Here is a 13,784-nt window from a genome sequence, read left to right on the forward strand (position 1 = left end):
TGAGGGAAACAGCTAGGGGAGGGAGGGGCATACCTCATCAACAAGGGTACCTGCATGATCGGTGTTTATATACCTAACCCTGAATTGTACTCCACATCTTTATAATAAATAAATTAATTAATTTAAAAAAAAGCTGGTCTTTAAAAGATAGTATTAAGGAAATAAAGCCAAGCCACAGACTAAGTAAAAAACATTTATGAAATACACATCTGATAAAAGATGCATCTTAAGGAACTTTTGAAATTTTGCAATAAAAAACTTAATTTTTTAAAAAGATGAACAACATAGTTGAGCAGACTCTTCTCCAAAAAAGAGACAGTCATTTTAAAAATGCAGATTAGCACCACAATTAAACATCATTATGTAGTCATTACAGTGACTAAAGTTTTTTAAACTAAATGCTGGTGAAAACATAGAGCAACTAGAATTCCTACACAGAGAATGCAAAATGGTATAGCTACTTGAGAAAAAAGATTTTGCAATTTCTTATAATTGCCAAAAACTGGAAGCAACACAAATACCTACTACATTTGATGAAAGAATAATCAGAAGTACTGTGGAACGTTCATACAACCAAATAAAACATAAAACAACATGCATGAATCCCAAAGTGGAAGAAGTCATATACAAAAATGTTACATACTGTTTGGGTTCATTTATATAACATTTTGGAAGAGGCAAAACTATAGGGAAAGAAATCCTATCAATAACTGCCAGGGGCTGGAGGTGGAGAGAGGAGATTGACTGCAAAGGGGCTCAAGGGAATTTGATTGTGGTAGTGGTTACATGACTGTGTATGTTTGTTAAAATGCAGAAAACTCTATACCTAAGATTAATAAGTTTACTGTGTGTAAATTATAGTTCATTAAACATGATTTTTAAGAAAGATAAAAAGTCAAAACCACATAAAAGGCACCACTGAGTAACTAGGAAACTGAAAGAGTGCTAATTGTTTTTTAAATGACAAAAAAACTTCAGATTTAAATGCCATGTCATCTTTTGAAGATTTTCACACATTATATATATTTTTACTGGCGACCTCCAGCATACATATTCAACCATGGAAATAAATGACTTTTAAAACAATTCATTTCATACTCACTTCAGGAGGTCTCAGCATCCCACAAGAGAATTAGGTTCAGAGTTATGTTTGAGGCAAGGGACAGAAACCAGTGAAAGAACAGGTCAGAGATATCTGTGTAACACATGACAGGGGTGGCCTACTCAGTAGGTATAGTAAGCAAAGAAAGCATCACACCATCAGAGTTCTTGGAAAATACGGTAAATGTTTTCCTGACAGAAGTTAAGATGATGCTTTGGTAGATAACTGATGTTTTAAGAGATCACATCACATTTCTATTCTACATCAAAAGAAGAGAATTTCCGCCTGTCTTTTTAGCATTATTGGAAAGAAAAGTCTGTTCTTTCTCAAATTTATCCCCTTCTTAATGGTTATCTCCATACTAAAATTAAAAATAAATCTAGGCCAGGCGTTTCAAGCCTGTAAGCCCAGCATTTTGGGAGGCCTAGGTGAGAGGACTGCCTGAGCTCAGGGCTTCAAGACCAGCCTGGGTAATTTTATGAAACCTTGTCTCTACAATAAATCAAAATAAGCCAGGCATGGTAGCATGTATTTCCAGCTACTTGGAAGACTGAGGTGGAAGGATTGCCTGAGCTCAGTAGGTCGAGGCTGCAGTGGCTGTGAGTGTGCCACTGTACTCCAGCCTGGGCAACAAAGTGAGACTCTGACTCAATAAATAAATAAATAAATAAGCAAGCAAGTAAGTAAATCTAGAAAGAACTAGGGATGAGAGTATACATTTTATATGTCTGAAACCTTAACATATTAATGGTAAACAACACAAACTACTATATGATCAGGATGTTGGTCAAACCAATAGGTCTGCTTCAGAGCTTTGCTCCATTTCCATATGTTTTTAAATCCCCATGATTACTTAAATATTGTTCCAAAATGTTCATGTGTGGAACCAAATACAGGTTTCAGGTTCATCAACCTATTTCTTCACTCAGAATTTAGGATCTTCCTTTATTGCACAATCAGAAACTTTTCCTTCTATAACTCCAAAGTTCTGAAACAAAGTTAAGGATGACCACCAACCACACATAAAGGGGATAACAGATAAATTCAGTAAAATTTTATGACTCAATGTAAACTTCACTGTTTATTGTCACATACCAGTTAGACAGCTTTTATAAATTAAATGTTCAAATTAAGAAAACATTAATAATCTAATAATCGATACATTTTAAAATAAATTTAGGTGAATATACACATAACTATACAAGATTTATGAACTGGTTATAAAAATTCCTAATCAGAATTTTCTCTATATGTAATATTAATAAAAAGGATGTAATTAAACCACCACATAGCTGATAAAGGATTTCTACTGAGGTATATACAGAAAGATTACAACTTATTAATAATAAGACAAGCAATCCAATTTTAAAATGGGCAAAATATTTGAATACATACTTGAACAAGTAAGATATGCAGATAGCAAATAAGCACAGGAAAAGATGCTGAACATTATTAGTTATTAGAGAAACATAAATTAAAGTTACAATAAAGATACATACCTACTAGAATGGCTAAAATGGAAAAGAATGACAATACCAGTTGTTGGCAAGAATTCACATTCATTGCTAGTAGGAATGCAAAACTCTGGAAAACTTAATCATGGTATTTTATAAAGTTAAACTTACTCTTACTACCACATGACCCAGTTATTTCACCAGTTTACTCAGGAGAAATGAAAACATATTGACGAAGACCTACACACAAGTTTACAGCAGTTTTATGCATAATAGTCTCAAAGTGGAAGCAACACAAAAGTTCATCAAGTGAGGAATGGGCAGACTGTTACGCACCTATACAGTAGAATACAACTCATCAGTAAAAAAAAAAAAAAAAATACAAAATACTGATTAATATAACAACATGGATGAAACTAAAAATCATTATACTAACTATGCAAAAGAATGTAACTTAGACTTTAATCAACAGTACTTTTAAAAACACCAATGGCAAAACAAAACAATGATCTAGGTTTCTGCTTTAAGAAGCTAGAAAAAGAAAAGCAAATTAAACCTAAAGTATAAGAAAGAATAAAGAGCAGAAATCAATAAAATGGACAAACAATTGAGAAAAACAAAAGCCAATTCTCTATAAAAATCAACTGTATAAGCTTGTAGTCTACATAATCAAGAAAAAAAAAGAAGCCTCAAATTACTGTATCAGGATGAAAAAGGGGACAGACACCACTACAGATCCTACAGACATTAGTAGAATAATAAATGAATATTCCAAACAATCTTTATATCAGTATTCTATAGCTTAAGTAAAACAAACAAATTCTTTGAAATAAAAAATTACCAAAGCTGGTCGGGTGCAGTGGCTCAGCCTGTAATCCCAGTACTTTCGGAGGCTGAGGCAAGAGGCTTGCCTGAGCCTGCAGGCAACTTGGTAAGACCTTGTCTCTGCAATAAATCAAAAAAATAAGCTGGGCATGGTAGTACATGCCTGTAGTTCCAGCTACTTGGAAGGCTGAGGTGGAAGGATCACCTAAGACCAGCAGATTGAGGTTACTATGAGCATGCCACTACACTACAGCCTGGGTGACAGAGTGAGACCCCAACCCAAAAAAAAAAATTACCAAAGCTGACTTAAGAAATATAATAATGTTATAACCCTGCATCTAATTAAATAAACTGAATTTATAAATAAAAACTTTCCCAAAAGTAAAACTCCAGGTCCAGACTACTTAACTGGCAAATTCTACCAAGCATGTAAGAAATAAATAATACCAATCCTACACAAACTCTTTTAGAAAATAAAAAAGGAATACTTCTTATTTTATCAGTCAAATATCACCCTGATGCCAAAATTAGAGAAATTACAAGAAAAGAAAAATACAAACCAACATTCTTCAGAATATTAAAACAAAATTTCCTAACAAAACACTGTACTAGAAAATTGAACCCATCATGATCAAGTGGGGTTTTATCACAGGAATAAAAGACTGGTTCAACACTCAAAAATCAGTAAGTATAATTTACCATATTTATAAGATAAAGGCGAAAAATCCTATGATCATCTCAATTAATGAAGAAAAAATTCAATACACATTGGTAAAACTCAGTAAACCAAAAAAAGATGGACATTTTTCACTTGCTAAAGGGTATACACAAGAAACCTACAGCTAAAATCATATTTAAAGGATGAACAGTTTACCCCTAGGATCAAGAACAAGACAGATAAATGTTCTCACTACTTCTATTCAACACTGTACTGGATGTCACAGCCAGTGCAGTAAGAAAAAGAAATAAAAGGCAAATAAATTGCTGAGCAAAAAGAGAAAATGTCTTTATTTATTGATGCAATGATCATAGACATAGAAATTATAAGAATACATGGAAAAGCTACTAGAATTAAAGTGAATTTAGCAAGATCACAAGATGCATGACCAATATAGTTAAAGATCAATTGTATTTTTATGTAGTAGCAACAATTAAAAACTGAAGTTAAAAAAATACTATTTATCAACAGTTTCAAAACCATGAAATACTTGGCAATAAATTTACCAAAGTATTTGCAAGACCTATACGCTTGACAACTTTAAAATATTGCTGAGAAAAATTTAAAAAGATCTAAATAGCGACATCTGTCATGTTCAGGATTAGAAGGCTTAATATTATTAAGAAGTAATTTCTCCCCTAACTGGTCTAGAGTCAAGGCAGTCCCACCAGCCGCTTTTGTAAAATTTACTGGGTGATTAAAAATGGAAATGAAAATTAAATGAACCTGGACTAGCTAAAATAATTTTTAAGAGTAGCATCAATAGCATCAAAATACACTATGTATCTCAAAATAGGTACTATAAAGACATGATCATCAAGCCGGGCTTGGTGGCTCAGCCTGTAACCCCGTGCCTTTGGGAAGCTGAGGTGAGTGGATTGCCTGAGCCCGTGGGTTCGAGACCCGCCTGGGCAGGTGAGACCTCATCTCTACAATAAATCAAAAAATTAGCCGGGTGTGGTAGCGTGTGCCTGTAATTCCAGCTACTCAGAAGGCTGAGGCGGAAGGATCGCCGGAGCCCAGCAGGTTGAGGCTGTGGTGGCCGGGAGCGGCCACTGCACTCCAGTCTGGGCGACAGAGTGAGACTCCAACTCAAAAAAAAAAAAAAAAGACATGATCATCAAAATGGTATATTACTGGTCTAACTACAAACACAGAGATCAAGGGAATAGAATAGAGTCCAAAAAACAAACGTATACATAGATAGTCAATACTGTTTGACCAGGGTATCAAGGTAATTCAATGAAGAAAGTAAAAAGCTTTTTGCTGAAATAGTTGGTAACTATACAGATTAAATAAACCTCAGCCTCCATCTTATTCCATATACAAAAGTCAATTCAAGATGGATCATGAACTTTAACATAAAACCTAGACTCAGACCAAGCATGGTGGCCCACGTCTATAATCCCAGTGCTCTGGGAGGTGAGGCAGGATGATAGCTTGAGGTCAGGAGTTTGAGACCAGTCTGGGAAACATAGCGAGATCCCTTCTTCACAAAAAAAATCCAAAAATAAGTCATGCATGGTGGTGCACCTGCAGTCTTAGCTATTTGGGAGGCTAAGGTGTGAAGATGGCTTGAGCTCAGGAGTGAGAGGTTATAGTGGGCTATGATCACACCACAGCACTCCAGCCTAGACAATAGAGTGAGACCTTGTCTCTGAAAAATAAAAATTAAAAATGAATAAAAAATTAAAATTGGCCAGGCTCAGTGGCTCAAGTCTGTAATTCCAGCACTTTGGGAGGCTGAGGTGAGGGGACTGCCTGAGCCCACGGGTTTGAGAACAGTCTGGGCAACTTGGCAAGACCTCAACTCTACAATAAATAAAAAAATTAGCCAGGCATGGTAGCACACACCTGGAAGGCTGAGGTGGAAGGATCGCCTGAGCCCAGCAGGTTGAGGCTGCGGTGATAGTGAGCCTGTCACTGAACTCCAGCCTAGGCGACGAAGTGAGACTCCAACTCAAAAAAAAAAAAAAAAAAAATTAAAATCTTGAATCATAAATCTTCTTGTGAAAAACATAGGAGAATATATTTGCAACCTTGGGGTAAGTGAAAATTCTTAAACAGGACATAAAAAGCACAAACCATTAAATAATTTTTGTTAAATTACACATCATCAAACTTAAGGTTTCCTCTTCAATTAATGACAGCATTAAAAATGAGTAGCAAAGTTACAGAATGGGAGAAAATATTCATAGCTCACCAATCTGACAAAGAACTTGTATTCATACCATAGTGTAAATTCCCACAAAATAAAGATTTCAAAATGGGCAAAATACTTGGGCACTTCACAAAAGAAGATATACAAATGGCCCATAAATACATGAAAAGATACTTAACATCGTTTGTCACTGGGAAATGCAAATTAAAACCACAATGATAGACTATTTCACACCCAAATGTTGATACATGTATAGAACAACTGAAACTTCTCATATACTGCTGGTCAGTGTATGATACAACCACAATGGCAAGTTTCTTAAAAAGTTAAACATATATCTTTTCTATGGCTCAGAAATTCCACTCTTAGGTGAACTGAAGAGAAAGGAAAACTGTAAGCATTTGAATGCTCATAGCAGTTTTATTCATAATAGTCAAAAGCTGGAAACACTTCAAATGTCTGCCAGTAGAAAAACAGAAAAACAAATTATGGCATATTCATACAAAGAATAAAGAGGAACAAATTACTGATTCACACATCAACATGTGGAAATTAAAAACAAAGAAGTCAGAGACAAAAAGTACACATATAAGAGTCCACTTATCTATAAAAAATTCAAGAACAAACAAAACTAATTTATGGTCATAGAAATCAGAAAGGAATTTTGGGTGGTAGAGTGGGGGAAGAGAGGAATTGGCTGCAAAGGAGCAGAAGGAAACGTCAGAAATGATGGAAATGTTTTTTGTTTTTTTTGAGGTTGTAGTTATATAGTATATATAAAGGAGTTTTAAAACTCCTTTAGCTGTATAGTTCATATTAGTATATTTTATTGTTTGAAATTTTGTACCTCATTAAAATTGTTTAAAAAGTAAAATTAAAAAAGAATCATTGTTATTTAAACCCATGGTCCCTTCAGCATAAAGCTACCCCTTCAGCATAAAGCTACCACCACCCATTAATATAGGCAGGATGAGGTAACTTCCATGTGTATGTGGGGTCACTCAGTGAACTAGTCCAGTTTCGCAAACTGTCCTACCAACTTCACAGAATACTCCATGTGATATTGTAGCTAGTCTTTCAGCATTTGTCTTCTTTTGTTTCATTTCACTTACCAGTATGTTTTCTTGTTTAGTGAGCTGCTGTGGAGACTTATTTTTTTCTAAATCCTATCCCTTTCTTTTACCCTAATCTCCAAATTACATTTCCATTTCTTCTCTAAAGAGTATATTTATTCCCAACCATGAAAAATCGTCCCAGAAACAAATAAAATTATTAAAATGTTATCAAGTGTGAGCAACAGCTAGATAAAGAAGAGCTTTAACCTGAAAATGCAGATGTATTGTCTCCACTCTGACCATCCTAACACCTAGATCATATGTATTAGTGAGTTTTCAGATCTATCCCAGAATTACTGCCTGTACATGAGCCAGTTTCAAAACCATTTGCTGTTGTTTCTTTTTTTTTTTTTTTTTTTAGAGTCAAGGTCTCATTCTGTTGCACAGGCTGGCATACAGTAATATTATCATAACTCACTACAACCTCATACTCCTGGGCTCAAGTGATCCTCCCATCTCGGCCTCCTGAGTAGTTGCAACTACAGATTCCCGCCACCACACTCATCTAATTTTCTCTCTCTTTTTTTCTCTCTCTCTTTCTTTCTTCTTTTTTTGTAGAGATAGGGTCTATCTCTCTTGCTGTCTTTAAATTTTTGTAGAGATGGGGGTCTCGCTATATGGACCAAGTTAGTCTCCAACTCCTGGCCTCAAGTGATTCGCCCAAAATGCTAAGATTACAGGCATGAGCCACTTGGCCCATACATTGTTAAAACTTCATTACTTAGGTGTATCACTATAATTTTTTCACTACTAACAGAAGCATGACTCCAAAAAGCTTTTAAATAAATATGACACGAGGCAAGTTTCTAGGACTAGCAAATCTTAGCCAAACTTCTCTTAATAAACAAAAGTCAGGAACCACCACAGCTTTCTGATGCACTAACATACAATGAGAGCATATATACAGTATCTAAAAAGCATGCTCAGCATACATACAGCTCAACGTGATAACAATGTCCCTGATGCACATTTATTTAAAATATAAATGCTAAGGAAGTAAGTAGTTACAGGCCCCAAAACACAAGTGATTTTTTTTGTCTAATAGAACAGTAAATACAAAAATTAACAATTATGCTCCATTTTCAAGGACAATTACAAGAACACCAAAGATGCTGTCATATACATAATCTTAATAATCACAGCGTTCATGTAATTCAGTAAAAATTTTCTATTAAAAAAAGGAAAAAAATTCACTTATTCAGATGTTAGACTTGACAGAAACCCAATCATATGATAGTAACAAGCCTGGAAACACCAACAAAGGTCTCTGAGTGGCCAAGGGCCACAAAGTCTGTGCTTGGAGAGGGAGAGCAACAGAATCCCTGGCAGCCACTGAAAATGCTCCAGAAAGGCAGAGGGAAGAAAATATCTTACTACAAACACACAAGTCTGAAGTTACTTAGTAAATAGATAACCAGTCTTAATCACTACAATAATTTCTGAAACTAGTAACAATATAGTAAATGACGTCCTTCATGGTGACCTTGAATCACCAAGAAAGCATGAGAGTGTGCTCAATACCTCTCGTTAAATACAGCAGAATGTGCATGTGTTTTAGAAAGGTAGCCAAAGGATGGTTTGAATTTTCATCATTCCACCATAGTTTAAAGTCCTTCACTGCACTTATCTATAGGTGTCAGGTGTGTGAAATACTCCATTTCTAACGATGGTGTTCCAATATTAACTACTAAGAACTCTCTTCATCTTAGAGGAATTGGTACCAGACTGAGTTTACACCCAGAGCCCTTTGTGGAATGAGATAAAACAGATTTTTTTGAGGTTTTTAAACATATTTTGAAATGGGATTTCTTGTGTTATTTTTTCCATGAGAGAGGAGGAAAAAAAAAAAAAAATCCTGCCCACAAAGTGACAAGGCCAGGGCTTATTCATGGGCTCATTATCACCTATCAAAATTCCAAGTTCTTCTCTACTTTTTAATTAGTTAGTGACTAATTATTCTCAGTTTCTCACTCCCTTTCCATTCCCCAAATAAAATAACACCTTATATTTCCATCACAAAACTCCCTTCCCTCTCCTTAATTCCCTTTGTCCTCATTTCATTTCCCATGGCAGCATCAACTGGCTGCCAGCACTGCTCAAAATTAACATTGGCAGGCTATGAAACGTGGGATCGTGTGACTCTTAGAATTGCATTGTACCTAGAAAAGACACAGGTCCTCCTTTTCCTGCCCAGTTTGAGAAGAAATATGTTACCTCCCTGGCTGGCTTGGAGATCACTTATCAGTCCTACTGAGGACAGCTGATAATCTTGTCTGCTTCTGTGTGCCAGAACCTGGGCTTAGGTGCCTTGCCCACACTATCTACTTAATCCTCACAACTGCCCTGTAAGATAGGTCCCATTTGATCCCCACTTTGTTGATAGGTATAGGTAGGCTGCAGCTAAGACGTTAAGTAACTTAACCAAGGTCACACTGTTCCTAAATGAGGGAGCAGGATCAGAACCCACTTATGACTCCAAAGCCCATGCTTTTCACTTAGTTAAGTTTATATGTAGTTATTGAGAGTATACACTGAATGCCCCAAATTCACTTCACTATGCTTTAGCTGAGTACAAAGCATGTATCTTGTCTTCAAATAAAATGGTTATTAATGTATTAATTTTTAAAAAGCTAGAAGACAAATTAAGCCAAAGTGTACAGACTTGGGAAGCCTTTAAAATGTGTTGTTTGAAAATCACTTTAACACTTAAGTATGTAAGAATATTACCTGGGGTTACAGTTAGCTGAAAGCAATGAAGCTTGTTTGGATCAGGAAAATGCACTTTGCATGTACCTGCAAAAGAAACAGCACATCAGGAAGGTCTGGTATGAGCAGGAGCTACATGCTGAGGCCAACCTTTGAATACATGTAAAGTTAGCAATGCTGGAGGGGTTTACAGAAGTCGTGATCTCCCTCACTATTTGTTTAATAATAATAATGTCAATATGCTAAAATTGCAAACCAGTGGTTTTTGCCATGTGTTTTTCACCGTATGATCTTTTACTAGTTAATTCCAATTGAGATGTTTTCCTTCAAGATTTAATGGTCACTAAAAATAGAGATCTTTCCATTAGTTTCAATAATTATGCTACTTTACTTTGAAAAGAAGAAACCATACCCCAGGGAGATTAATGCATACGGGTAAAGGTGAGCTAAACATGAAAAGAGAAAAAAAAAAACCCAAAACAAGAAAAACAGAAAAAGAACCCAGGTAAAACTTCTAGACTGTTGCCCTAGCACCACAGACATGGAAGTTAAAAGAAGTGTGCTGCCCAGGAGTTAGCTTCCACCCAGAGTTTACTATCATTTTTTTAACACCTTCACAAACTAAGTGATAATTCAGCTTGCTTTGTTGGGAAAATGAGGCTCTGCTGACCCAGAAGGCAATGTTCTGTGCCCACTTGTCCTAAGTTGAAAGGGGCATGAATCAGGACAAGGAGTTCCCCTGGGGGAAGGGCTACTGGTTGTTGACACAGGCCAGGGAAGTTGGCTACATCCCACATCTGCCTCCTTCAACAAACAACACAAAAGAATGGTGATCGCCCATAAAATAAATACTCAGGGAATCTGGGAAGAATATACAGAGAAATTTTCTATATTTATCTATAAACTCAGAAAATATTATGCTAAATTCCTCAGTTCACCACTGGCTTTATTTTTTACAAGTCCAAACAAAAATATTAGCTTAGTTTTACAATAATATAAGTTTTCATCAAAAATAGAACAATTCAAATTTAGACTCAGCAATGGCCTTAGAGATCATCTAGTCCAATACCCTCAATTAGGACAGGTGACAGGAAGGTCCAGAGAGCTTCAGTGACTAGCCCAAGATTACACAGGTTATTGACAGAAGCAAGGTTAGTTCCCAAGTCAATAACCAGTTCAGGCTGGGCGTGGTGGCTCAAGCCTGTAATCCTAGCACTTTGGGAGGCCAAGGTGAGGGGACTGTCTGAGCCCACGGATTCGAGACCCGCCTGGGCAATTTGGCAAGACCTCATCTCTCCAATAAATCAAAAAAATTAGCTGGGCGCGGTAGTACACGCCTGTATTTCCAGCTCTGAGGCGGAAGGATCGCCTGAGCCCAGCAGGTCAACACTGGGGTGCACTCCAGTCTGAGCGATGGAGTGAGACTCCAACTCAAAAATAAATAAATAAATAAATAAATAACCAGTTCATGACTCTTACCCCTATTGCAGGCCTCATTTCCTTTTAGTACTTAATGAACATGTTAGACATGGAAGATATGACACATAAAAACAACACAAGCCTTGTTAGTGGGCTTTCCTTTCCAGGTGAAAACTCAGTCTAGAAGAGCAAGAAGCAGTCTTAGAGATTTCATGGTCATAATCCTTACTTACTAACTCAGGGCCAAAGAGTTTTAAACTTTCTCCCAAATTACACATTTAAAACTATGTAGGAAATACTTAAAATGGGTTTCATTTTCCTAATCTTAACTTGATAAATGTCATCTTTCTAGTGAACTGTAAGTAACAAACACATATGGCTAGGGCTTGGGAAACATTTCAGTGATTTGTTGAAGTTGGCATTATCCGCTTGTTTTTAATACCTAGCATTCTCCTTTGTTTTAATTTTAAAGAGATGCAGAAAACAATCCCCCTGAAAAAGACTGGCCCACCAAAAATAAACTATCAAGGTAGATAAAAAGACAATAACACTACTGAAAAGAACTCAAAAAAATTAAAGCTCAAGAAAGGTTAAGTTCTAAAAAGCAAGAGGTTAAAAAGTCAGGGTTTTGTTTTAGTTCAATGCAGGTGCTTTATTAAAACTCCAAAATTAAGCTTTTTCTCTACATGTAGGCATGGGATATCTAAGTCTCTAACAATATTTCAGGCTATCTGAAATAGACTTTTTTTTTTCTTCAGAGAAACCTCTATAAACTCCCACGTACAGAGTTCCAAACTAGTTCTAAATAGTTACTAAACAGCACTACTACATGGCAAGTTATTTTGTTCGTTTTTGTATTTTAGAAAGATTATGAAACAGATAGGAAAGATGTATTCTTTGGTGGCTTCTTATTTCATTTTCAGAATAATGAGCAGCACCCTTTTGGAAAGCATGTCTTACCTGTATAAAATGATTTAGATTTTTCCCTCTTTGATCAGGAGAGAAGGTAGGAAGAAAGAGCAAAAAGAAGAGGCAAGTAGCATGTTGTCTTTTTATCTGATACCTTAGCCATAAGACTTGGAAAAAGCCATGCCTTTTTCAAATCTAAGGTATTTAGCTAAGATCCTGATTTAAAAGTCAGTCATAAAATTGTGTTGTTTCTAAACTGCACTTTATGGGTTAAAAACCAACAGTCTTTAAGAGTCATACTCAAGAACAAATGAACCTTTTGTAAATGAAAACTTCTTTGTGGTCTTTGATTAAATGTCTGCATGTAGGTTCAAGTTGGGGGTTGTGGAAAGACATGAAGGAGAGGGATCACCTTATTTTTCTTTTTCATAGGACGATGTCCTAACCTACACAAAAGTAGAAACAACAGTATAAAGAACCCATTCCCCAGTTTCAACATTTTGCCAATCTTGCTTCATCTATTCTACCCCCTCACAAGGTTGTTTTCCCAGAGCATTTTAAAGAAAACTATTCCGTCTGTAAATACTTCAGTAGGTAGAAAGATAACCTCTTAAAAGAATTCCAAGACAGCACCAGTTGAAGAAAACTGAGGTCAAGCACTCCAGTGACTTTCAAGACATTTTTGGTTGAGGCCCACACTAAGAAAGACATTTTAGATCACAACTTACTATACCTATCAATAAAAATATTATGTCAAAATAATTTCTCAAGAAACATTACATACTTACCCTCATAAATTAATTTCACAACCTCTTGGGGTCACAGCCCCCTCCCATTATCTTTCCAACTCCAGGTGGAAGCTGGAATGGCCCCTGTCCTACTCCACATCAGAGATGCCTCCACACCCAAACCTAAGTTCTCTACAGCACTCACCCAAACCAGGAGACCCATTTATAAAACATTTTACCCACATCAACAGACATCCTCAGTCTCAGAACTATTTTTACACCAGGAATAATGATAAAAAGTTATAATTTTTAAAAATATATAATATAGTCAAAGCTTTCAGACTTTGGTGGCCTCATGAAGTAATAATGGGTTTGAAAAAGCATTCATGATAGAGAAAAAGAAAAATTGACACATGACACACAATAATTGCCTGGCAAGCAGACTTTCTGAGTGTGCCACACTCATGAGTAAGGCCTGCATGCTGGCCTTGCGTGTCTGGGGCAGAAGATATCAAGCAAAGTGTAGACCCCTGCCGACTGTGAGGCAGTGCAGCTGCCCACCTCAAACATATAGACAAGTTACAAATAAGCACCTTGTGGACCAAAAGCTGGCATCACCTCTAACAAAAATATGACTGTCCATTATT

The 13,784-nt window shown here is 36.2% G+C and overlaps 1 protein-coding gene across 2 annotated transcripts in view; it reads right to left on the reverse strand.

Annotated features, from left to right (window-relative positions):
- Positions 1 to 13,784, reverse strand: part of UBE2F (ubiquitin conjugating enzyme E2 F (putative)) — a 68,160-nt gene that overhangs the window by 35,349 nt on the left and 19,027 nt on the right. The window contains exon 4 of one of the 2 annotated variants that reach the window (XM_008057726.2): positions 10,103 to 10,168. The exons of the other annotated variant lie outside the window; for it this stretch is intronic. Coding sequence (XP_008055917.1) covers positions 10,103 to 10,168 — 66 coding nt within the window. The remainder of the gene's footprint in view (positions 1 to 10,102; positions 10,169 to 13,784) is intronic. 2 annotated transcript variants of the gene reach the window in all.

Source organism: Carlito syrichta, unplaced genomic scaffold (assembly GCF_000164805.1).
Source record: "Carlito syrichta isolate Samal-C Ts95f unplaced genomic scaffold, Tarsius_syrichta-2.0.1 Scaffold303113, whole genome shotgun sequence".
NCBI classification, from domain to species: Eukaryota; Metazoa; Chordata; class Mammalia; order Primates; family Tarsiidae; genus Carlito; species Carlito syrichta.